General features: G+C 47.6%; 1 protein-coding gene across 4 annotated transcripts in view; it reads right to left on the reverse strand.

Moving 5' to 3' along the window:
- The window catches only part of LOC123767557 (uncharacterized), a 542858-nt gene that overhangs the window by 25326 nt on the left and 491137 nt on the right, over nucleotides 1–26395 (reverse strand). For all 4 annotated transcript variants that reach the window (XM_069310338.1, XM_069310336.1, XM_069310337.1 and 1 more), the window contains exon 2: nucleotides 3124–3376. In XM_069310338.1, the coding sequence (XP_069166439.1) occupies nucleotides 3124–3376 (253 nt within the window). The remainder of the gene's footprint in view (nucleotides 1–3123; nucleotides 3377–26395) is intronic.

The following is a 26395-nucleotide window of genomic DNA, read 5'->3' on the forward strand; positions in this document are numbered from 1 at the left end:
AGATGATCTCAATAATTTAGGTGCTTTATCATGTATGCTGTTCATGTTCTCTGTATTCCCTCTATTTCAGCAATCTCTCCTGCTCTAAAGGGAAATTTGAGTATCGAGTAGTACTCTAGATGGGACAGCAAGTGATTTGAATAGTACAACCATGGTGATGGGATCCCTAGATTTGAAGGTTCTCGTAATCCATCGTATAATTTTCTGGCTGATACTATATTTGCTTGGTTATGCTCCCTAAACGTTAGGTCACCAGACATTAAAGGATTCCCAAATCCTTTACATGCTGCTTTTCTACTATGGGTAGATGTGTACCTGGATTGTACCTGAATGGGGTTCTAGGAGTAGTTCTCCCCAAGTCCAGCCTGAGGAAAGGCTTGACTTGAGAGAGGCTGAGAGAGTCCAACAGGCTGTTGCTTGGAGCAGCTCGTAGGCCCAGTCACCACAGCCCAGTTGGTCCAGCACTTCTTGAAGAAAACTATCCAGTTTTCTTTTGAAAGCATCCACACTTGTTCCAGTAATATTTCTTATGCTCACTGCGAGTAGTAGGTTTACGAGAAACAAAAAGCGAGAAGGGTTATCCAATCAATTCAATTTCAACAATAAGAGGATCGACTGGGAAAAAATAATTATAGACCTTGCAAACATTCAATGGGAAACAGTCTTGTGCAACAAAACTCCCACACAGGAAATAACCTAACTGACAGCTAAAGCATACAAGATCTGATTGAAGCATGTGTCTGTCAGGAGGGTCAGAAAGAGGACCACTCTAAAAAGAAAAAGAAAAAAATCCCAGAAATACTTAAACAGACACAACTATCACAAGCAAGGAAAATAAATCTCAACGGGGAGATTGAAAAAATAGAGCACACACTGAAGAACTCATACGAGTCTGAGGAAATGGAATTGGAGCAAAAAGCTATACAAGAGATAAAGAAAAAGCCAAAATATTTGTTCACATATGCAAAATCAATCAAAAACCTTTAACAGTATTGAACCTTTACTTACAACTGAAGGTTCAAACACAGAGGACAAGAAATTAGTGACATTCTAAAAGTCCAGTATGAAGCTATGTTTAGCACCCCAATAAACAACATGAAAGTTGAGGATCCTGACAGTTTCTTTATGAATGACATCAAAGTTCCAGATAATATAACCAATATTAACATGAACTCAGAAGACTTTGAAAGAGAAATTGACAACATGCCCATGCTCTCAGCCCCTGGTCCCGACTCATGAAATTTAATATTCATAAAGAAATGTAAAGTACCAGTAGCATGAGCACTCAGTATAATATGGAGAAAGAGCCTGGATACAGGGGGAGATACAGCACCAGCAGCACTTAAATCTGCAGATATAGCTCCTCTGCACAAGGGGGACAGTAGAGCTTTGGCAAAAAATTATTGACCAGTTGCACTAACATCACAAATAAAAGTTTTTTGAAAGTGATTAGGAATCAAATTTCCAGTTTTCTGGAAAACAATGAACTTCACAACCCAGGACAACATGGATCTAGAGCGGGAAGATCCTGTCTGACAGTTACAAAACCACTATGACAGGATCACAGAAGCTTTAGAGAAGCAAAATGCAGATACTGCATTGTATACACAGATTTTGCAAAGGCATTCGACAAATGTGACCATGGAGTAATAGCCCATAAAATAAGATCAATAGGAATAACGGGTAAAGTGGGGCACTGGAGCTGTCAAACAGAATGCAGAGTGTAATGGTAAATTAAGTAGGATCAAGCCCAAGTGCAGTGAAAAGCTCTGTACCCTAGGGCACAATCCTTGCACTACTGCTATTTCTCATTCATATCTATGATATGAATGAGGGGGGGATATGAATATATGGGGGCCTCGTAGCCTGGTGGATAGCGCGCAGGACTCGTAATTCTGTGGCGCGGGTTCGATTCCCGCACGAGGCAGAAACAAATGGGCAAAGTTTCTTTCACCCTGAATGCCCCTGTTACCTAGCAGTAAATAGGTACCTGGGAGTTAGTCAGCTGTCACGGGCTGCTTCCTGGGGGTGGAGGCCTGGTCGAGGACCGGGCCGCGGGGACACTAAAGCCCCGAAATCATCTCAAGATAACCTCTCAAGATGATATAGACAAAAATTACTAAACACAGCTTCGTGTCATCCTTTGTAGACGATACAAAAATCAGCATACAAATTGCCACTGTAGAAGACACTGAAAAACTACAGGCAGATATAAAGTCTTCGATTGGGCAACTGAAAATAGCATGATGTTTAACAGTGATAAGTTCCAGGTACTGAGGTATGGTGGAAACGAAGAACTTAAACAAAACACTGGGTACAGGACATAATCAGACCTACTCATAGAAGGAAAGCAACATGTAGAGGATCTGGGAATTATGATGTCTAACGACCTGACATTTAGTGAATATAACCATGCAAATGGTGTTGGGTATGTTCCAGGTTTGCAGCCTGAGAGCTACTGAATTGAATAAAGTGATGAATGATTATGTTGGTTATGCAAAATTGATGCATGGCTTTACAAATGCAAAATTTGTGATACTTAACTAGCATTTTGCCAGGAAAATGATAGGATGGATTATGAGAACGTTCAAATCCAGGGACCCCGCAGCAATGCTAATACTATTTAAATCACTAATGCTGTCCCATCTTGAGTATTGCTTCAACTTTCAGAGCGAGAAAGATCTCTGAATTAGAGGGAATACAGAGAACATATATGGCATGAATAGACACGATATAACATGAGGCTTTTTGGAGAGGACCTCAGGGGCATTCAATTTGCAAGTACTGTATTGTTATGCTCTAAACACCCAAATATGTGCCAAAGATTACACTTTATTTTTTCTTTGTTCTTGTATACAAGTTAGTTGCCACAATTAAAGGGTTAAGGAAAGACATGGGCAATAGGATGTATAGCTCTAAGCATTAAGAAACCTAGAAAAATCGTATATTTCATCTGGTCATCTCTGACCCACTGACCTCAGTAGTTGTTTGTTCATGCTTTAGAAATGCTTAATCAACACATGTTGCTAAAACTGGTAACTCATATTTAGAAACATTTCCTGAAGCGACACAACACTGGCACAGGAGTGCCAGAGGTCCCTGAGGGTGAGGAGGGTTACTTACTCATAGTCGAGCAGCCACTGGTAGTCGGCAGTGTCATGCTCGAACTCGAGGTCGGTGGCCTGGCTGATCACACTCGCAGAGAGGTTGTCGCGGCCAATGACCTCCGCATTAAATTTCGTGACGTCATCGTTGGGAGCATGGTTATTGGAGGGGAGGTAACCTGGCACAGCTCCTGATTGGCCTTCGTTCATCACGTGATCTGCCGTTGACCCGCCCACTCCAACTCGCCCGACTACTTTCAGGGCATGTATTCCTGAAAATCAATAAATACATTAGATTTCTATCCATAAAAACAAACAAAAGTACCCACAAATATATATACAATACAGTATATATTTTTTTTAACTTTTAATGGGAAATAAGGTATAAAAGTAATTTCCTATCAGTAATGAGAAATACCTTGGAGAGGACGTAGCGATAGTGCCTTTCACCAAGCCTGACATATTAATTAAATTTGGATCCTCCCTCTGACAGGTATTGGAGATAATTAAATACCAAGAATATTCAAATGTCAATATTATACATTTGTCTATACACCCCCATGCACCCCACATACAAAATCAATGTAATGACCATAACTTCTATTTTATAATTAACTGCTGGTTTTCAACTTCTGAAATTGTACCATTAATGATATCCGATTAGTAATAAATTGGTTAGCTGTCAATACCAGTAAGTGCGTCACCCATCGTCCTGTAGTTGCGCACGGCAATTGAAAATGAAATAAGGTTATTGAGGTATAAACACACACAAAGGGATGAAGTAGCTCAAGCCGTCCAGTACAACGTGTTCACCCACGTATAGTAAGAGCCGTTAAGAACTGCGAATGCAGCGAAATCAATTTGTACCAATGTGGCCTACATGGTATGAGGCCTTACGGCTGAGTGGACAGCACACGGGATTCGTAGTCCTGAGGTTCCGGGTTCGATCCCTGGTGGAGGTGGAAGCAAATGGGCAGTTTCTTTCACACTGATGCACCTGTTCACCTAACAGTAAATAGATATCTGGGAGTTAGGCAGCTGCTACGGGGTGCTTCTTGTGGGTAACAAAAAGGAGGCCTGGTCAAGGACCGGGCCTCGGGGACGCTAAGCCCCGAAATCATTTCAAGATAACCTCAATAAGATACATGACCAAAGAATATTGTTAGGATATTCCTAAGCCAGCCCTATGCCTCTGTTACTTTATTTACCTTCGTGTTGTTGAGGATATCATCATAAAGCATCAAAAGTTGGCCAGGGCCAGCTACTGGTCACATGCCAATATGTAAATCAGGTATATGACTTTACGAGCTATTAATGTTGATCGTGGCTTAATCTTCATTAATCAATCGGTATACGACTATCCTGCGAGATGGGGATTATTTAGTAGCAATTTGCAAGCCCCTGAGCAGGGTGCCCCTGGCAATTTGCCCCTGGAATTTGCCCCTGGCAAATTCTGTAACCTTTCTTACAGTGTAGTTGTGTAGGATACTAAAACACGCACAAAAAATATTATACTGATAGCACTATCACGTGATACAAAATCTCTACAAAAGAGCTAAGACGCAAGATCACACGACACAAGAAATCACAGATTGATTGATTGATGAAGATTAAGCCACCCAAGATGATGATATTTTAGATTCAGCTACAGGAAACAAAAAGATCCAAGTAGCACTAATAAAGCCCTATTAGTGAGCTGTATTGTGCCATGGTGAGCCCGTAGTGGACTTACCAAGCACAGGAGTGGAAATGTAACTTGAGTACACTGAGGAAACTCTTCAAAGAAATACATTTTCTATTGAGAGATGAAGTGTCTGTGTGCAACAACGCTCATAGAGCAGTTTTTCTCAGCGGATCCTAAATATTTGTTCCTGTTTCATCATCGTAAAACACCACCATAACTATGTCAAGAGTGCAGTGTGGCCACACCGTAATGTTACCTGCCCTCCACGCTGGGGCCCCGGCCACCACCCACCCTCCACGCTGGGCCCCCGGCCACCACCCACCCTCCACGCTGGGCCCCCGGCCACCACCCACCCTCCACGCTGGGCCCCCGGCCACCACCCACCCTCCACGCTGGGCTCCCGGCCACCACCCACCCTCCACGCTGGGCCCCCGGCCACCACCCACCCACCCTCCACGCTGCGCCCCCGGCCTCCACCCACCCTCCACGCTGGGCCCCCGGCCACCACCCACCCTCCACGCTGGGCCCCCGGCCACCACCCACCCTCCACGCTGGGCCCCCGGCCACCACCCACCCACCCACCCTCCACGCTGGGCCCCCGGCCACCACCCACCCACCCACCCTCCACGCTGGGCCCCCGGCCACCACCCACCCTCCACGCTGGGCCCCCGGCCACCACCCACCCTCCACGCTGGGCCCCCGGCCACCACCCACCCACCCACCCTCCACGCTGGGCCCCCGGCCTCCACCCTCCACGCTGGGGCCCCGGCCTCCACCCTCCACGCTGGGGCCCCGGCTTCCACCCACCCGGCCTCCACCCTCCACGCTGGGGCCCCGGCTTCCACCCTCCACGCTGGGGCCCCGGCCTCCACCCACCCACCCACCCTCCACGCTGGGGCCCCGGCCTCCACCCACCCATCCACCCTGGGCCCCGGCCTCCACGCTAGTATCACCGGAGCCAACAAGGGACACTGAGGATACATGCCCCCCCCCCCCATGCTGGGGATGCACCACACATTGCTCCAGGAAATAACGCAGGTAACAACACAACAACACTACAGGTAGTACTAACGGCCGTGAGTACTATTATGTACATCAAGGTTACTGGTCCAGGCAATGGTGCCAAACGTCCAAGGACACAAATTGTGTTGATTTAATTTATAATGTAGCCCAAAACACTACATAATAAGTACAAATACACAAGCGCCCACAACCGTGAGTGGTTGTGGAAAAGGTTACAGAGGCTCGTAACTGAGATCAGGAACTGAACCCCCCGCCCCCAAATACTTGCTTACCTAAACAAGTTACAAGACTGATGCGCTAGTTACCGAGTGGGTTAACATTACGTTGTTTTAGATATAGCTCTTCAGAACGAAATGTCCATGTAGCACGGGCTATGGTGAGCCCGTAATTGAGTTCGGTTATTCCTGATAACCTTGTTACTCTGATATTTGGGGTCAAAGTTTTAAATGGAGGTGGGGTTTCCTCCTTTTTCCCCGTTTCTTTTTCGCTTCTGTTTTAGTCGTGTTGTTAAGATGTACATGGAGAGTGTATGTGTAGTTATAACCAGCTTACTTGGCATCAAGGCTACAGTCATGGAGCGACTCATGACCAATGTGGGGTTATTATCGCAACAAAGACTTGGTGTCTTCATGAGTGGGGGGGAGGATGGGAGTGGGGGGGAGGATGGGAGTGGGGGGGAGGATGGGAGTGGGGGGGAGGATGGGAGTGGGGGGGAGGATGGGAGTGGGGGGAGCAAGGATGGGAGTGGGGGGGAGGATGGGAGTGGGGGGAGCAAGGATGGGAGTGGGGGGGGAGGATGGGAGTGGGGGAGCAAGGATGGGAGTGGGGGAGCAAGGATGGGAGTGGGGGGGGAGGATGGGAGTGGGGGAGCAAGGATGGGAGTGGGGGAGCAAGGATGGGAGTGGGGGAGCAAGGATGGGAGTGGGGGAGCAAGGATGGGAGTGGGGGAGCAAGGATGGGAGTGGGGGAGCAAGGATGGGAGTGGGGGAGCAAGGATGGGAGTGGGGGAGGAAGGATGGAAGTGGGGGAGCAAGGATGGGAGTGGGGGAGCAAGGATGGGAGTGGGGGAGCAAGGATGGGAGTGGGGGAGCAAGGATGGGAGTGGGGGAGGAAGGATGGGAGTGGGGGAGCAAGGATAGGAGTGGGGGAGCAAGGATGGGAGTGGGGGAGGAAGGATGGGAGTGGGGGAGCAAGGATGGGAGTGGGGGAGCAAGGATGGGAGTGGGGGAGCAAGGATGGGAGTGGGGGAGCAAGGATGGGAGTGGGGGGACCAAGGATGGGAGTGGGGGGAGCAAGGATGGGAGTGGGGGGAGCAAGGATGGGAGTGGGGGAGCAAGGATGGGAGTGGGGGAGCAAGGATGGGAGTGGGGGAGCAAGGATGGGAGTGGGGGAGCAAGGATGGGAGTGGGGGAGCAAGGATGGGAGTGGGGGAGGAAGGATGGGAGTGGGGGAGCAAGGATGGGAGTGGGGGAGCAAGGATGGGAGTGGGGGAGCAAGGATGGGAGTGGGGGAGCAAGGATGGGAGTGGGGGAGCAAGGATGGGAGTGGGGGAGCAAGGATGGGAGTGGGGGAGCAAGGATGGGAGTGGGGGAGGAAGGATGGGAGTGGAGGCAAGGCCCCACCTAGCAGCACAGTAGCAGCTCGCCTCACGGTCAACAGCGTCTTCCTCTCATAATGGGAAAACTTACCCGGCTATTAATCTCAATTTGGCGAAAAATGCGATGGAGTTTCGAAGTATTTTTTTTCCTGAAATGTGAAAATGAAACAAAACAAAATACAAGTTTCCCCAGCCGACCAAAGTTAGTTTCCCGTGGGCGAGATCCTCACACAAATCAACGAGTTATTTGTCAAATATAGATATTGTTCTTAATAGATTCTTCCATTTTGCACCCGCAAGATAACGTAAGATTTTAAGGGTTGACAAATGTTAATCTTCTTGTTTGAGGAGCTGTTCACTTGAGACAGTTAAGCAAGTCCCAGCTGTGTCTGGGTACAAGTGACAGGATGAACAACCCAGCGGGTTTTCTTCCTATTGGGGAGTGTTGTACATGCTGCTATGGCGGTATGGCCACTCACAAGATGAGTGGCGCTGCCCAATACTGTCACTATGGCGGTGTGTCCACTCACAGGCTGAGTGGCGCTGCCCAATACTGTCACTATGGCGGTGTGTCCACTCACAGGCTGAGTGGCGCTGCCCAATACTGTCACTATGGCGGTGTGTCCACTCACAGGCTGAGTGGCGCTGCCCAATACTGTCACTATGGCGGTGTGTCCACTCACAGGATGAGTGGCGCTGCCCAATACTGTCACTATGGCGGTGTGTCCACTCACAGGATGAGTGGCGCTGCCCAATACTGTCACTATGGCGGTGTGTCCACTCACAGGATGAGTGGCGCTGCCCAGTACTGTCACTATGGCGGTGTGTCCACTCACAGGATGAGTGGCGCTGCCCAATACTGTCACTATGGCGGTGTGTCCACTCACAGGATGAGTGGCGCTGCCCAGTACTGTCACTATGGCGGTGTGTCCACTCACAGGATGAGTGGCGCTGCCCAATACTGTCACTATGGCGGTGTGTCCACTCACAGGCTGTGGCGCTGCCCAATACTGTCACTATGGCGGTGTGTCCACTCACAGGCTGTGGCGCTGCCCAATACTGTCACTATGGCGGTGTGTCCACTCACAGGATGAGTGGCGCTGCCCAATACTGTCACTATGGCGGTGTGTCCACTCACAGGATGAGTGACGCTGCCCAATACTGTCACTATGGCGGTGTGTCCACTCACAGGATGAGTGGCGCTGCCCAATACTGTCACTATGGCGGTGTGTCCACTCACAGGATGAGTGACGCTGCCCAATACTGTCACTATGGCGGTGTGTCCACTCACAGGATGAGTGGCGCTGCCCAATACTGTCACTATGGCGGTGTGTCCACTCACAGGATGAGTGGCGCTGCCCAATACTGTCACTATGGCGGTGTGTCCACTCACAGGATGAGTGGCGCTGCCCAATACTGTCACTATGGCGGTGTGTCCACTCACAGGATGAGTGGCGCTGCCCAATAAACTCGCCCCTCGGGGCAAAATTAAATTAATGCCTCAGACAGGGCCCGTGTGCACCTCCACCCACCTGCAGGCACCCTCCACTCCCCCGCCCCACCACCCACCTACTGCGGTAAAACAAGCGGGTGGATGGGTGACCATCTGTGGTGGATGGATGTAGTGGATGACTAGATGGCTGACTCTGGACACCTTGTCGAACATGGTGACTTTGACAACCCAAAGGCTTCCTGTCTCAGACAGGTCATACCCAACACTAATACAATGATCGTAAACAGTAAATACCAGCAATTTAAGCATGTTTCTTGGTTTCTTTTTACTTTTTGGTTATTTGGTTTCTTCTTTTTGGTTATTTCATCCAAAATAACCAACTTCACCCCTTTGATGATTGTTCGCCGGTGGAGCCCCCATCACCGCACACCCAACTGCACATGTGCTACTGAAAAGTTTATACTCTCCTCATGTTTCTGACCCTCATTTTCGATGTACGTGTTTTATTTTGGTATCACTGTGTAGCCAATGAAATGTTCTATAGGAACATATGTATAACATTTCACCAAAGTTAACGTGGCGCCGGCACCAAATAAAGAACTAAGTCGTTTGTTACCCGTTCACGCCAAACACCGCCCACATGTTACTTCCTTGTTCATGTTTATCAAGTCAAAATTTGTTGCATATCGTTTTTTTTGTATCACTGTGATTGCAATAACATTTCCTACAGACATATCCATATAAATTATACAACATGGGCGCGCCTCACCCGCAACGACCCCCAAAGTCGTGGAACCTTACCCGCCAGAACACACCCGCTACACCCAATACACCGGACAAACACGTACAGTTTTCTAACCGAAGTTTTTGTGCAACATTGTTCATTGTGGTATCAAAATATTCGCAATAAAATGCCCCAAGTAGAAAGACCAATCTAAGCAATAACAACCGAAATATATATAGGCAATACCACCAGCAAAGTATAAAGAAGTAATAAATTCACAAAGACTTGTACAAAGTGTGTGCACTTACCTACGGCATGATGATGGTTATCTTAGGACAATAGGTTGGTAGGTAGGACAATAAGTTGAGCATTTTGTGATCCACTCCACCTGCTTCAGGAAAATGTTCCTGAAGTTGCTCAACAGATGTTTCGTAGGTGGAGTGGATGTGTCCAGAGGCGCTATTTTTTCGCCACCCAAAATACCCTCTTGCGGTGGTATTTTGTGTAGCATGGTGTAACACACAGTGCAATTCCACACGTCTTGCACTGATACATAGAGTCCCTCCTTACTCCCGACTTCATGCAAACACGACACCGTCGACGTTTTGAGAGTTTGACGATAGCATGAGTCAACTTTTTATTTAGACGATCCTCGGGATCCACAATACGTGGGTTTTTCTTGGCAGGAGGACGATGACTGGTACTAGGATCCGTTTCAGGTTCTGAGTCAGATGAGGAGTCGTGTGCTTGACGACGTGCCGAAGCAAATAGAGGACGCCTCACACCAGATGGTCCCGGACTGTCAACATCGCCATCATCAGAATCAGCATTGATATCCGGAGCATGTGGGATAGGGTCATCCGTGTTAGGCCACTCTTGGTCCCACCTCAACAAGGACCATATTGCTACCTCATGAAACTGGAGCAAGGTCAATTTCTTCTCATCAGTAGTGTAGTTCTTGTACAACACATATGAATTGTGCAGAGCCATTTGCAGGAAATAGAAGGTAATTTTCTTTGTCCACTTATGACATTTCCGTGTGAACTTGTAATATTTGACCATTTGGTCAAAGTGATCAACACCTTTCATGTGGGTGTTGTAGTCGCATATAGCATTGGGTTTGTTCACAGTTACAAGGTTCACTTCAGTCGTTCCGTCACGTTTCCTCACTCTTTCCCTTCGTTCGACTTCCTGTGTGTCAGCATTGTGGCAGTTTGTGATCACTGAGACCACTCGCTTGTCTTTCCACAGGATTAGAAATGTATTATCCTTGCGGCAGAATATGGTTTTATCAACGGGAATTTTACCCTTTGCTTGCTGTTGCAGATGCTTGGGGGCGCCACGGTGTAATCTGATTGTTCCACACGTATAAACACCATGTTCACGTAGCTTTTCTGTGAGATGGACAGAGTTATAGTAATTATCCATATAAAGATGATAACCCTTGTACATTAGGGGCTGCATCAAGCCCATGACTGTCTCCACTGTTGTTTTACCAACTCCAGCATACACTTCAAAGTCATATATGTAGCCCGATGATGCCTCAGCAAGCATGTACAATTTTATTCCATACTTATCTGGCTTATTTGGATTATAAACCTTGAAAGATAATCGCCCACGCCACGACATTGTTCCTTCATCCAAACTCAGTTCTTTCTTGGGAATGTATATTTTGGCAAATTTGGTGGTAAGATAGGTCATCACTGTGCGAACTTTTATCAATCGGTCTTTATTGTTTGGGGGAATTGCTTGGTTATTGTAACTATTAAAAAACTGGCTAATATGTTGAAATCGTTTGGACGTCATGAAAATATTGAAGGTGCGCATATGCCATAGCCGGCTTGTTTGCCAGTACATTCTCATCGTCGGCAGGGCTGCAACACCCATCAACATAGACAGACCCAAATACCTTGCCATTTCCTTGACCGATACCTCTTGCCATATACTCGTGGTGCGCCTGGAAGCATTCTGTATAAATTGTTTAGTATACAAGTTAGTTTCAAATGTAAAATATTCGATCAGGGCACGAGTCAGGAATAATTGTATAAATTGTATAGCAGTGGTTGGCAAGGGTACAGTTAGACCTGGTGTTCCAGTGAAAGTGTCTACAGATGGTGGAGTGTTATCAGTACACCAGGCATCTTCAGGATCTGGTTGTTGAAGACGTCCTGCACGCTTTCTTATAGGAGGCTGTGGGCGAGGGTCGTCGTCCTCCTCAGACTCCTCGCTACTCTCCTAACTCGTTGACTCACCATCATCCGCCGTCTCTGTATCTAAATTATCACTATTGAAATCACTCTCTCGTTCTTCTCCCTCAACATCTGCATCAATATCAAATAATTCATCCAGCATGCCTGGTATTTTGGTTCGTGTAAGCCGAACTCTGCTAAATTTCTTGTAGAGCATACTTAGCTTAAGCTCTTTGGTAGTTTTCGTCGCTTTTTTCGGCGTCGAACTGCTCTGCCCTTGACCACGATCCATGGTGTCACGTAATAAGGTGTCGCCAAAACACGGGAACGAATACACACGCGGATAAATAGCCGAGAGTTACACAAGTTCGGGACGCGGGCGGGCGGCGTTCCGCTCACGACAGAGGTAAACAAAGCACTAGGCCGACCGCATGGCGTGACCCAGAACACCATGCGGCCTATGGAGGAGTGTGGGAAAACAATGGCGCTCATTTTAAAATAATTATATATATATATATATATATATACAAGAAGGTACATTGGGATTGTGAAGATACATAGGATAGTAATTACAATCTTGTAAAACCACTAGTACGCGCAGCGTTTCGGGCAGAAAGAAGTTGATTGGATAATAAATAATTTTTTTACAAATATTTTTTTTAGCGACGCAACGGAGATCTGTTTTAATTAGATGGTGTATGAGTATGACTCGTATGTTTGAGCGATAAGACTATGCCCCGTGTGTTCAACAACAACTTCTACTCTGTTGAATCTTGGTTAAAATCTTATTGCGTTTGAAACTGAGCAGTGTGTGAGACAATGTTAGTGTAGGGTAACCACACCCGTTGTGGTTATAGAGAGCAGCCCCGGGGGTTGGATATACCAGGGCTAGGTGTGGACCTGGCCCATAAAGGCCCGTCCTCCCTCTGGACTTGAAGGGCAGGCTCGGCGGGACTTGCCTATTGTGGGCAGCACATTGTTCCCGTCGAGATGATGATGGGGGCTCCACCGGCGAACAATCACCAAAGGGGTGAAGTTGGTTATTTTGGATGAAATAACTAAAAAAGAAGAAACCAAATAACCAAAAAGTAAAAAGAAACCAAGAAACATATGTTTAAATTGCTGGTATTTACTGTTTGGTGTCATTTAAAGTAGGTTTATGATCAGTGTATTAGTGTTGGGTATGACCTGTCTGAGACAGGAAGCCTTCGGGTTGTCAAAGTCACCATATCTTGAGATGCTTTCGGGGCTTTAGTGTCCCCGCGGCCCGGTCCTCGACCAGGCCTCCACCCCCAGGAAGTAGCCCGTGACAGCTGACTAACTCCCAGGTACCTATTTACTGCTAGGTAACAGGGGCGTTCAGGGTGAAAGAAACTTTTGCCCATTTGTTTCTGCCTCGTGCGGGAATGTTCGACATGTTCGACAAGGTGTCCAGAGTCAGCCATCTAGTCATCCACTACATCCATCCACCACAGATGGTCACCCATCCACCCGCTTGTTTTACCGCAGTAGGCGGGAGGTGGGGCGGGGGAGTGGAGGGTGCCTGCAGGTGGGTGGAGGTGCAGGAGTATGGGAGTGGGCTCACCGGCAGGTTCCCCTCCACTCCCCCGCCCCACCTCCCACCTACTGCGGTAAAACAAGCGGGTGGATGGGTGACCATCTGTGGTGGATGGATGTAGTGGATGACTAGATGGCTGACTCTGGACACCTTGTCGAACATGGTGACTTTGACAACCCGAAGGCTTCCTGTCTCAGGTCATACCCAACACTAATACACTGATGATAAACCTACTTTAAATGACACCAAGCAGTAAATACAAGCAATTTGGATGGATGTAGTGGTCTCCCGACGCAAACAATAGGCCTTAACAACATACGCGATGACTGCCACCTTATGAAACACATAACCATTGCGGAGGTCCATAAAACAATTATGGGTTTCAAGAACAAGGCGCCGGGCAACAGCAAAATAAATAAGATGGTATTATCCAACCTACCAGTGATTGCACTCCATCAATACACACGTATAATAAATGCAGCTCTTGCATCTGGACTATTCCCCACATACTTCAAGAATGCCACAATAAGATTAATCCCCAAGCCAGGTAAACCCACAACCCAAACTGAAAACTACAGGCCAATTTCCCTCCTCGAAGTACCAGGTAAAATATTCGAAAAAATTATCAATCAGAGACTTGTGAAGTACACGGAAGAGGAAGGGAAGTATAACACCAGGCAGCATGGGTTTAGAATCCGCAGAGGGGCCCATACAGCTATAGCCCTGGTCTACGAGCATATAGCCAACGCAGTGTCGAAAAAAGATCAGTGTAATATAGTGCTTAGGGACGTCTCGAAAGCCTTCGACAAAGTGTGGCACACAGGCCTAAAATATAAGATATCTGAACTAGGGCTTCCTGAGAAATTTACTGCTACTCTCTGCAGTTTTATAGACAATAGGCTAGGCTTATTATCGGCAGCTACTTGGGTGACGTAATAGAACTGAAAAATGGAGTACCACAAGGAAGCTGCCTCTCCCCCACTCTATTCAACATATATACAGCTGACCTACCCCAACCCCAACATGGAGAATACATCACAAACACATTCAGATCCACCTATATAAGGCTCTAGTTCGGCCGCATCTAGAGTATCCCCCAGTACCACTACACACCATAAAGAAAACTAACATGCAGAAACTGCAAGCAGTACAAAATAAGGCGCTAAGGAGAGCAGCAAAACACCGTCCACCATATGATCAGACAATCCAGGAGCTCCATGAACTCCTGAACATACAGCCACTAAACATCAGACTGCAGCACCAAGCCATCAGGGTGTGGAACACCATCCAAATGTTAGAGGACCCAATGTTTGAAAGATTGCTCCAAGATGAGACGCCCCGCTCCCACAGCTGGTGGCCCAAGATGAGACGCCCCGCTCCCACAGCTGGTGGCCCAAGATGAGGCGCCCCGCTCCCACAGCTGGTGGCCCAAGATGAGACGCCCCGCTCCCACAGCTGGTGGCCCAAGAGCCTGGATTCTCTGGATGAAAATCCCGCCCCACAGTATATAATTCCCAGATGAGATACTGACCAGATATCCTTCCCCCCATAATTGGAAAACTGAGTATGTAGGTATAATATATATATATATATATATATATATATATATATATATATATATATATATATAAGTGTGTATGTGTGAGCATATGATATATGAACAACTCGATAAATAATAATAATAAAGAGCCTTAAACAGAACAACATGTGTGGAAGCATCGGAGTGTGTATATATGAATGCTACACAGTATTCATCTACAGACATCCATATATGGTGAAACACATGTGAAGAACCTCACACACACTCACAGCTCCCTGACAAGAGGGAGCCAGCTTAGCTTAGCTGCCAACACCCACACATGGTGTCAGCAAGGCGGACAGCCCGCCTGCTTTCATACCTCTCACTGTATTTCCCACTTCTATACTTCCCTTCACCTATGCCTCTCCTTCCTCTTTACTTTAAAAAAAAAAAAAAAAAAAAACTGTTGCCTGGAGGGGTCCGCAGGCCCACATACCCACCACAGCCCGGTTGGTCCGGCACTCCTTGGTATATAAGGTCTCTGATAGACTATCATGCACCAGCTTTGGTCCTGCAGAATGGCAAAAGTATTGATAGACTGGAAAAAATGCAAAATGAAGCACTCAGAATTATACTTGGCTGTCCTATAACTACCAAAGTTCTCAACATGAGGAAAGAATTAAATATACTTAGCATTAGAGATAGAATATTTGAAATTAATCTCATGATGGGACTAAAGCTTCTGCGTGATAACAAAAACAACATTGTGTCAGTTGCACTGTTAGAACACATACGTAATGGAACTAGCGAGTCTAAATGGATTCAAAGAACTGCCACTCATATTAAAATGATGGGACTGCACGATGTATATACAGATGAAAGAGTACAGCACTTCCTTCCACCCTGGCATATAGTACCTTTTGACATCCTGACCCCTGCATACCCCACCAAGAAACTAATCACAAACAACCCTCATGCTCAGCTTGCTGCTAAATTAAGCACCATAGAACACATTCACAATATTCAAGCTGAAAACAACATTGCACAGACCATATACACTGACGGATCACTCAATACAGCTACAGGGAGGGTAGGAAGTGCTGTTATTGCTCATCAGCCCGATGGCAGCACAATTCAAAGAAATATCCGAATTAGTAACTGGGCGTCCACAATGCAAGCCGAGTTGGTAACGATACTGGTAGCACTCGAAATTATTGACAACACTGAAGTAGACAGCTTAATTATTGACAACAATGAAGTAGACAGCTTAATTATTTCCGACTCCCTTTCCTCACTACGAGCAATAAACAGTTTGCAATCAAGTAATAACGTGCTTGTCTTGGAAGCTAGACGTAGATATATAAGAATACTTAGCAAGAGGGTAAATATAAAAATGTTGTGGATTCCTTCTCACATTGGCCTGCAGGAACATGACAAAGTTGACGCCCTTGTTAAGGCTGCAGTAAATAAAAACAGTATTGAACGGAATCTTGAGTTATCAAATAGGTCCCTTAAAAGTGTCATTAGACGAGAACTCCTGGATGGATTTGAAGAAAGTAGAACAGTGCAAACTGGAACTAGCAGGTCCATTGTTCATCACAATGAAATGTGTGAAGTAAAACATGTGTATGGGGCAAGTAACAAAGTCAGTAGACTAACAGATGTTGTCACAGCTCGTATAAGACTTGGCTACAAGTATCTCTGGCAGTTGGGCTTGTATAGGGATCTAGATGAAGTAAAGTGTAAAGTGTGTGGACATAGACAGGGACACACACTCGAACACTATATCTTGGATTGTAGTAAAATTGAGCCTTTTAGAGATAAGTCTAAGCTCACTCTGTATGATATGGCAACCTTTCTTATTACCATGGATAAATTACCTGAAATCCTTGCACTGTACCCACATTTTGCTTCCAGTAGATGAACGACATATGAGATTCAGAAACAAATAGTGTATTGTGAGGACTAATAATAATCAGAAGCTCCCCTATGACTCTGTAATATCCCCATTGGTCAAACTATTATGTATTAGCGATAAGACCTACCATTAATGTATGATGACTTACTGTAAATATGTAGCTCTTGTAATAGCACTTTCTCTGTAACTAGCTGACATTGTATCTATAAAGTGTGAAGGATTGAAGAAATTGTTTATGTAATAATCTAAGATGAGGTCTGATAAAGACCTTTTGTGCCCTCTGTAATGCTTTTGCGCTACCGCTCACAGGATGAGTATGGGGTGCACAATAAACTAGCCGCCTTCGGCGGCAACAATCAAATCAATCCTTGGAGGAAAGAATCTAGTTTCCTCTTGAAGATGTCCACAGTTGTTCCGGCAATATTTCTTATGCTCGCTGGGAGGACGTTGAACAACCGCGGACCTCTGATGTTTATACAGTGTTCTCTGATTGTGCCTATGGCACCTCTGCTCTTCACTGGTTCTATTCTGCATTTTCTTCCATATCGTTCACTCCAGTACGTTGTTATTTTACTGTGCAGATTTGGGACCTGACCCTCCAGTATTTTCCACGTGTATATTATTTGATATCTCTCGTCTCCTTTCTAGAGAGTACATTTGGAGGGCTTTGAGACGATCCCAATAATTTAGGTGCTTTATCGCGTCTATGCGTGCCGTATATGTTCTCTGTATTCCCTCTATTTCACCAATCTCTCCTGCTCTGAAGGGGGAAGTGAGTACTGAGCAGTACTCAAGACGGGACAACACAAGTGACTTGAAGAGTACAGCCATTGTGATGGGTTTGTAATTTGTCGCGGCTGAGCGGACAGCGCTCTGGGGTAGTACTCCTAAGGGCCCGGGTTCGATCCCCAGAAGAAGTAGAAAACCAATGGACATAGTTTCTTTCACCCTGGTGCTCCTGTTCACCTAGCAGTAAATAGGTACCTGAGAGTCAGACAGCTGCTACGGCTGCTTCCTGGGGATGTGTTAAAGAAATATATGTAGCAGACATAATAGAGGAAAAATAAATTAGTGAGAAAGGCAGGGTCCAAGAGCTAACAGCTAATTTCCTGTAATAGTATTACAGGAAATTTGGAACAAACAATTACCAAAGCATGAAGTACCCATCCGGGAAATAGACGATACAAATGAGGGAATAGAGAACAGACAGAGAATAGGAAGGAGAGAACAGGCGATTTAAAGAATAACTGTGACCAAGAACTACAACACAGCCGCGCTCTAAATGACGCGTCCTCTCCCGGCGGCGTCCTGGAGGACACTGAGTCGCCCCGCTGGTGTTTACATCCTAAGGTGCATGGAGGAGGTGCCGCAGGCGGAGGAGGAGGAAGGGAACGGCGGAATGGAACACGGGATGATAAGAAAACAATGCGTGGAAGACCAGTGGGAGATGGAAGAGGGAGGGAAGGATGTGAGGGAGGAACTTGACGAGTGGCCATTAACTGGTTTATCGCGGCCGCCACCGTGACGACGACTCCCTCCCACCCTCCCTCTCTGACGCGCGCGCGCGCACACACTACACACAGTGTTCTCATCTAACTGCATTGGAGACGTGGGCTTGCAGGTGACAGATAGCAACAATCTTGTCGATCAAGTTATCGCCTGACAAGTCTCGTCCCAGGTCGACCTTTGAGTGCAGAGCAACTCTCGAAACACACCGGGTAACCTACAGGTTGGGTTCTCACCTTGATCTGCAATAGACTGGTGGACAGGTTCAACACGACTACAATAGACTGGTGGACAGGTTCAACACGCCCACAATAGACTGGTGGACAGGTTCAACACGACTACAATAGACTGGTGGACAGGTTCAACACGACTACAATAGACTGGTGGACAGGTTCAACACGACTACAATAGACTGGTGGACAGGTTCAACACGACTACAATAGACTGGTGGACAGGTTCAACACGACTACAATAGACTGGTGGACAGGTTCAACACGACTACAATAGACTGGTGGACAGGTTCAACACGACTACAATAGACTGGTGGACAGGTTCAACACGACTACAATAGACTGGTGGACAGGTTCAACACGACTACAATAGACTGGTGGACAGGTTCAACACGCCCACAATAGACTGGTGGACAGGTTCAACACGACTATTGGGCTCTCTCTGTCTACACTCATAGCTGTGGGTGAAGTCTGCCTCCACTCCCCCCGGTAGAGCGACGGTGTGGCGTCAAGCAGGTCGGCGTTCAATCCCCGACCGTCCAAGTGGTTGGGCACCATTCCTTTCCCCCGTCCCATCCCAAATCCTCATCCCCTTATCATTTCTAAGTGTTAAATAGTCGTAATGGCTTAGTGCTTTATCCTGATAATTACTTTACCTCTCCTCCTCACCGCATTCCATTCAGAGTATAAACAAAGAATGTTTTGGAATACACTAATGACTTTTGTTAATTATTTTCTACCTATATTGATCCTGAACGGTCCAATATTGATCAGTACGTCGTGGTCGTGGTCAATAAACCTGGTCTATATCAAGGTATATCTCTCCATACATTAAAACATTGATTGTAACCATGATATATGTGCTTCAGCCTACAGTTTAGACCTATTGTCTTATGTATGACCCTCTGTCCTGCGTGACAGTGAATACTAGCATTAACCTCACTTTAATAAGACTATCAAAATCTTCAGATTAGGCAAAATTGTAATTAATTTTGTCAATAAAGATGTTAATGATAATAAATCTCACCTTCAGCGAGGTGAAGTGTGTTATTTAGTCTCTACTCAGAGACGCCTCCAGCTCGGCTTTTTGAGATTACCAGACGAGGACTCACAGTTCACGTCGCTTATGTCACAATACATTGTTTACACGCGGGCCTTACCACTGACCTTGCCTATACCCGCCTGGCGCGGGGTCATCTTGAGGTTAGCTGGAGATGATTTCAGGGCTTAGTGTCCCCACGGCCCGGTCCTCCACCAGGCCTCCTTTTTGTTACCCCCAGGAAGCAGCAGGTGGGAGGGAAAAAGAGAAGGAGGGAGGAGAGGAGGTGTAACGGTTCTATTGTTACTTAAAGTATGGTGACAAATAAACACAGACACTAAGATACTATATATATATTTGGTCGAATATACAGAAGTACACAGGTGATACTTTGGTGTGCGTTGAGCGCACTGAGCGTCGGTACAGTATCTCGCAAGTGTCTGCTCTAGACCACACTTGAAAGTAGACTAGTTAATGTTTGCTATTCTGCTGCTTATATGCTCGGGCAACACCTCACCGTGTTGCCCGGGCAACGCCTCACCTCATTTATCTCCAAAGGTTGACAGGAATATTAACAATGCACTTGGAGCGAGTATATTATTGGGATAATCTACTCGCTACAGAGGGAAGCAGGAACCTCCGCCCACTACCACGTGATCTACTCTCCTCTCACCACTAATATCTCCACATCCTCCACCTGCCTGCCCCACCACCTCTCTCTCTCATACACACCCACACAAATCCCACACACACAAAACCCACCCACACACACTACCTAACTTGGCACGAGTCACTACAGCCTGGAGGAACACTACATCTGAGTGAGGACGGTGTGTTTACCCGGCGGCGCTCCCTAATGAGAATGAGAATTTCCTGAAGGATGAATGTGCGCCAGCGGCAAGCAATAACAGCCCAGTTCATCACATCGTCGCCACCTCGGGTGAGCTGGAGAGGGGAGGAGGGGAGATCATGTTGACGCCCCGAGGCCGCTGATTTACCAAAAATGTGAATCAATCAGCGGTCCTCAATATTGTCGCGGAGAGTGTGAAGGCGGCGAGGCCCAAGTGTGAGGACAGGCAGTACCAGCCTCACACACAGGCTCAGAAACCTGTACACCAGTTGACTGAATGGTGAGAGGCGGGACCAAAGAGCCAGGGCTCAACCCCCGCAAGCACAACTAGGTGAGTACACACACCAAGACAAAAGCCGCCGCCAGTCCGTGAAATGACAGACTCTGGTTCACCCCCCCCCCCCCCCCCGCCACCCGGTGTGTGTATGGGGGGGGAGGCTCCCCGCATCCCCCCCCCCCCCGGTCTCACTAACCTCTCACCAATTCATATATCTGCGCAAAACCCGTATTTATTGCTTCCATTTACCAACGAGTCCTCTCCACTCTCAGGCCCACACACACTGTGGGCCTGACGGCTGAGTGGACAGCGCTTCGGATTCGTAGTCCTGAGGTTTCTAGAGGAAACTAGATTCTTTCCTCCAAGGAGTGCCGGACCAACCGGGCTTTGGTGGGTATGTGGGCCTGCGGGCCGCTCCAAGCAACAGCCTGGTGGACCAAAGAAGTCAAGCCTGGCCTCGGGCCGGGCTTGGGGAGTAGAAGAACTCCCAGAACCCCATCAACCAGGTTCCGGGTCCGATCCCCGGTGGACGCAGAGACAAATGTGCAAAATGTTTTTTTCACCCTGATGTCCCTGTTATCTAGCAGTAAATAGGTACCTGGGAGTTAGACAGCTGCTACGGGCTGCTTCCTGGGTGTGTGTAACAAAAAGGAGGCCTGACTACTTGTGTGAAGTGTTGGGTCAGCTGTGACCGACGATTCACCGAACAATCACTTACGAAGCCTGTACATCTTTCAGCAATCATGGAAGCTTGATTTACATTTATTAAACCTTTTACGAGTTCCAAAGAATTCCAGTTTGGCAGCAGGAAGATGCTTCTGGAAACTTTCCTTATTAAGACTACTCATAGTCCAGTCCATAGAGCTTGCCCCCCCCCCACCCCACACGTGGAGTCCAGGGTTCGAGTCTCCTACAGCCCAGGTGAGTGGACCACCAGCAGGTGGTTTATAACACTACTCTCCAGTTGTCAAGTTTCCAATGTCGGAAACTGTTTAATAGATGATGACAAAGCCGCCATTGTTGATAAAAGATGTACAGGTTTCGTAATGGACACGTAAATGCTTGATGGTTTGTCCCAGACACACGAGTGTGTGGTTGTCACCCTCAGACCTTACCCTCCACTCAAGTCTCCCCGCTCTCTACGCGTCACTCCGTCAAAAAGGCGTCGGTTTGGCCTAGAAACGTACGAGCCGAAACAACCTATTTAACCCAACCCGGTCGTACCCAGAAACGGTCGTACTAAAGTTCCTTACCCTAACCTACCAGAGGACCCAAAACAGAAAACGGGAAAGTAGATACATGTCGCGAGCTGCTGCCATTTTCTATTAGCACGTCGCATTCTGACGTATACTCTACATAAGGCCAAAAATTGTACTAGAAAAATGAAAGCGACTGGCGAAATTGACAAACTGTCCCGTTTTCTATTTTGGGTCCTCTGGTAGGTTAGGGTAATGGCACTTTAGTACGACAGTTTCTTGACGTTGGGTAAACCTCAGGAGGACGAGGCTGATCAGTGAGGCTGTTGTTGCTAGCGGCCCACAAGTCCCTGCACGTCCCACAGGAACCAGACCAGTTATCATCAACCTCCACTCAGCCAATATTTCTTTAATATTTTCCAGCAAAACATTGAATAGTAAAATAATTTACCCGTGCAGATTAGCGACCCGTGGAAATGTCACTGTGTCTCTGGCAACAGAGAAAGGTTACGCCCTTCATGTTCCAACAGGAAGAGCGGCGTGTCTGCAGGACAACACGTCAAACACCACCAACATAAACAGCTGAGTGTGGTGACGGGGCGCGGGGAGGCTGTCACAAAGTCACCTGCAGCATCGTATCATCATCATGGTGCCAGCAACAAGGAAACACAAACCGACGTAGCAGCCTTTTACACACCACCGGAAAATGTAGCATGGATAACGATGTCATCAATGTGGGAGGCCAGGCGGGAGGCCAGGCGGGAGGCCAGGCGGGAGGCCAGGCGGGAGGCCAGGCGGGAGGCCAGGCGGGAGGCCAGGCGGGAGGCCAGGCGGGAGGCCAGGCGGGAGGCCAGGCGGGAGGCCAGGCGGGGGGCCAGGCGGGGGGCCAGGCGGGAGGCCAGGCGGGAGGCCAGGCGGGAGGCCAGGCGGGAGGCCAGGCGGGAGGCTGACCAATGTTGCCACAGTTTACCTGCTGGTGCAGAAGAGTCGTCACCACGCGCGCGATGGCAACACTGTCTGCCGAGAGTCCATGGAAAAGGGGTCACCCACGAGTGTCCATGGTAAAGGGGTCACCCACGAGTGTCCATGGTAAAGGGGTCACCCACGAGTGTCTATGAGAAAGGGGTCACCCACGAGTGTCTATGAGAAAGGGGGTCACCCACGAGTGTCTATGAGAAAGGGGGTCACCCACGAGTGTCTATGAGAAAGGGGGTCACCCACGAGTGTCTATGAGAAAAGGGGTCACCCACGAGTGTCTATGAGAAAAGGGGTCACCCACGAGTGTCTATGAGAAAAGGGGTCACCCACGAGTGTCTATGAGAAAGGGGTCACCCACGAGTGTCTATGAGAAAGGGGTCACCCACGAGTGTCTATGAGAAAGGGGTCACCCACGAGTGTCTATGAGAAAGGGGTCACCCACGAGTGTCTATGAGAAAGGGGTCACCCACGAGTGTCTATGAGAAAGGGGTCACCCACGAGTGTCTATGAGAAAGGGGTCACCCACGAGTGTCTATGAGAAAGGGGTCACCCACGAGTGTCTATGAGAAAAGGGGTCACCCACGAGTGTCTATGAGAAAAGGGGTCACCCACGAGTGTCTATGAGAAAGGGGTCACCCACGAGTGTCTATGAGAAAAGGGGTCACCCACGAGTGTCTATGAGAAAAGGGGTCACCCACGAGTGTCTATGAGAAAAGGGGTCACCCACGAGTGTCTATGAGAAAGGGGTCACCCACGAGTGTCTATGAGAAAGGGGTCACCCACGAGTGTCTATGAGAAAGGGGTCACCCACGAGTGTCTATGAGAAAGGGGTCACCCACGAGTGTCTATGAGAAAGGGGTCACCCACGAGTGTCTATGAGAAAGGGGTCACCCACGAGTGTCTATGAGAAAGGGGTCACCCACGAGTGTCTATGAGAAAGGGGTCACCCACGAGTGTCTATGAGAAAGGGGTCACCCACGAGTGTCTATGAGAAAGGGGTCACCCACGAGTGTCTATGAGAAAGGGGTCACCCACGAGTGTCTATGAGAAAGGGGTCACCCACGAGTGTCTATGAGAAAGGGGTCACCCACGAGTGTCTATGAGAAAGGGGTCACCCACGAGTGTCTATGAGAAAGGGGTCACCCACGAGTGTCTATGAGAAAGGGGTCACCCACGAGTGTCTATGAGAAAGGGGTCACCCACGAGTGTCTATGAGAAAGGGGTCACCCACGAGTGTCTATGAGAAAGGGGTCACCCACGAGTGTCTATGAGAAAAGGGGTCACCCACGAGTGTCTATGAGAAAAGGGGTCACCCACGAGTGTCTATGAGAAAAGGGGTCACCCACGAGTGTCTATGAGAAAAGGGGTCACCCACGAGTGTCTATGAGAAAAGGGGTCACCCACGAGTGTCTATGAGAAAAGGGGTCACCCACGAGTGATTCTACTCATTACCCATAGCAGAGTGACCGCACTCTAGCCCCAGGTCACACTCCTCTCTTAAACAAAGTGGGCGCCCTAGACTAATTAGTCCGGAGGGATATATGGGCAAACTAATTAGTCTGGAGGGGATGTATGGGCAAACTAATGTTAGTTAGCGAGCTACGTTACTGATACGTCACATTTCTAACGGATTGGTTAATTCCGTACAAAATACGGCGTGCTAGGCGAGAGAACGGGTTGGTGGTCAAGAACAACAAACCCGAACACTTCATTCAGGGGAATGATTTTGGCCGTGACCCAGTGGCTAGTTACGTGCCTGCCAAAGGAACCACGTGGCTCAGAACACGTGCCACAGAGACCACGTGGCTCAGAACACGTGCCACAGAGACCACGTGGCTCAGAACACGTGGCTCAGAAGGCTTATCACAACAGAGTGAGGTTAATTCACGTAAAGTTTACAGGCCAACGGAGAGTAAACCAAGAATTTCAACTCCGCCAGCCAGCCAGCCAGCCAACTCAGCCACCCAGCCAACTCAGCCACCCAGCCAGCCAGCCAGGCAGGCAGGCAGGCAGGCAGCCACCCAGCCAACTCGGCCAGCCAGCCAACTCAGCCAGCTCAGCCAACTCAGCCAGCCAGCCAACTCAGCCAGCCAGCCAGGCCATACTCCGGGAAACACACAAAAATCGATGCTCTGACAAGCTTTACACACGGGTGGGGGTTTGGGGGGGGGGAGAACCCCACCGCAGGTAAACTAGTGCATGAGCAGGTGTCCAGACACGTCTTGACGACGACACCAGAACGACCGCTCGCCTCTCAAGAGTCGTCACCTGACGACCACACTCCCGCCACCTCGCTGACGCTGCCTTCCACCAAGCCACAAGCAGTATACAGTACACACAAGCAGTATACAGTACACACAAGCATTATACAGTACACACAAGCAGTATACAGTATACACAAGCAGTATACAGTACACACAAGCAGTATACAGTACACACAAGCAGTATACAGTACACACAAGCAGTATACAGTATACACAAGCAGTATACAGTACACACAAGCAGTATACAGTATACACAAGCAGTATACAGTACACACAAGCAGTATACAGTACACACAAGCAGTATACAGTATACACAAGCAGTATACAGTACACACAAGCAGTATACAGTACACACAAGCAATATACAGTACACACAAGCAGTATACAGTATACACAAGCAGTATACAGTACACACAAGCAGTATACAGTACACAGAAGCAGTATACAGTATACACAAGCAGTATACAGTACACACAAGCAGTATACAGTACACACAAGCAGTATACAGTACACACAAGCAGTATACAGTACACACAAGCAGTATACAGTACACACAAGCAGTATACAGTACACACAAGCAGTATACAGTACACACAAGCAGTATACAGTACACACAAGCAGTATACAGTATGCACAAGCAGTATACAGTACACACAAGCAGTATACAGTACACACAAGCAGTATACAGTACACACAAGCAGTATACAGTACACACAAGCAGTATACAGTATACACAAGCAGTATACAGTACACACAAGCAGTATACAGTATACACAATCAGTATACAGTATACACAAGCAGTATACAGTACACACAAGCAGTATACAGTATACACAAGCAGTATACAGTACACACAAGCAGTATACAGTATACACAAGCAGTATACAGTACACACAAGCAGTATACAGTACACACAAGCAGTGTACAGTATACACAAGCAGTGTACAGTATACACAAGCAGTATACACCACCAGCAGTTAACACCTTACTGGCCAATATTCAGACTATCAAATTTAAAGGATACTCAACAGATAGGTTTAAAGGTTTGTACCATCAGACTGGTACAAACATTACCATGAACACTTGTAAACAGAATTTATCAACCACTAACCAATCAACTTGCGAAACCTCTACATCATTCCTCGATTACGGCCCCTTAGTTTGGATTTACTAAACCGTTTACCAGCTCCGAAGTCATACCAGGCATTTACAACAATAATAACGCAACCCAAGTTTCGTAACCCAACAAGCTTGGGTTACGAAGCAACCCAAGGTAAGGGAGGTGT

The sequence above is a fragment of the Procambarus clarkii genome, chromosome 67 (genome assembly GCF_040958095.1).
Source record: "Procambarus clarkii isolate CNS0578487 chromosome 67, FALCON_Pclarkii_2.0, whole genome shotgun sequence".
In the NCBI taxonomy this organism is placed as follows: Eukaryota; Metazoa; Arthropoda; class Malacostraca; order Decapoda; family Cambaridae; genus Procambarus; species Procambarus clarkii.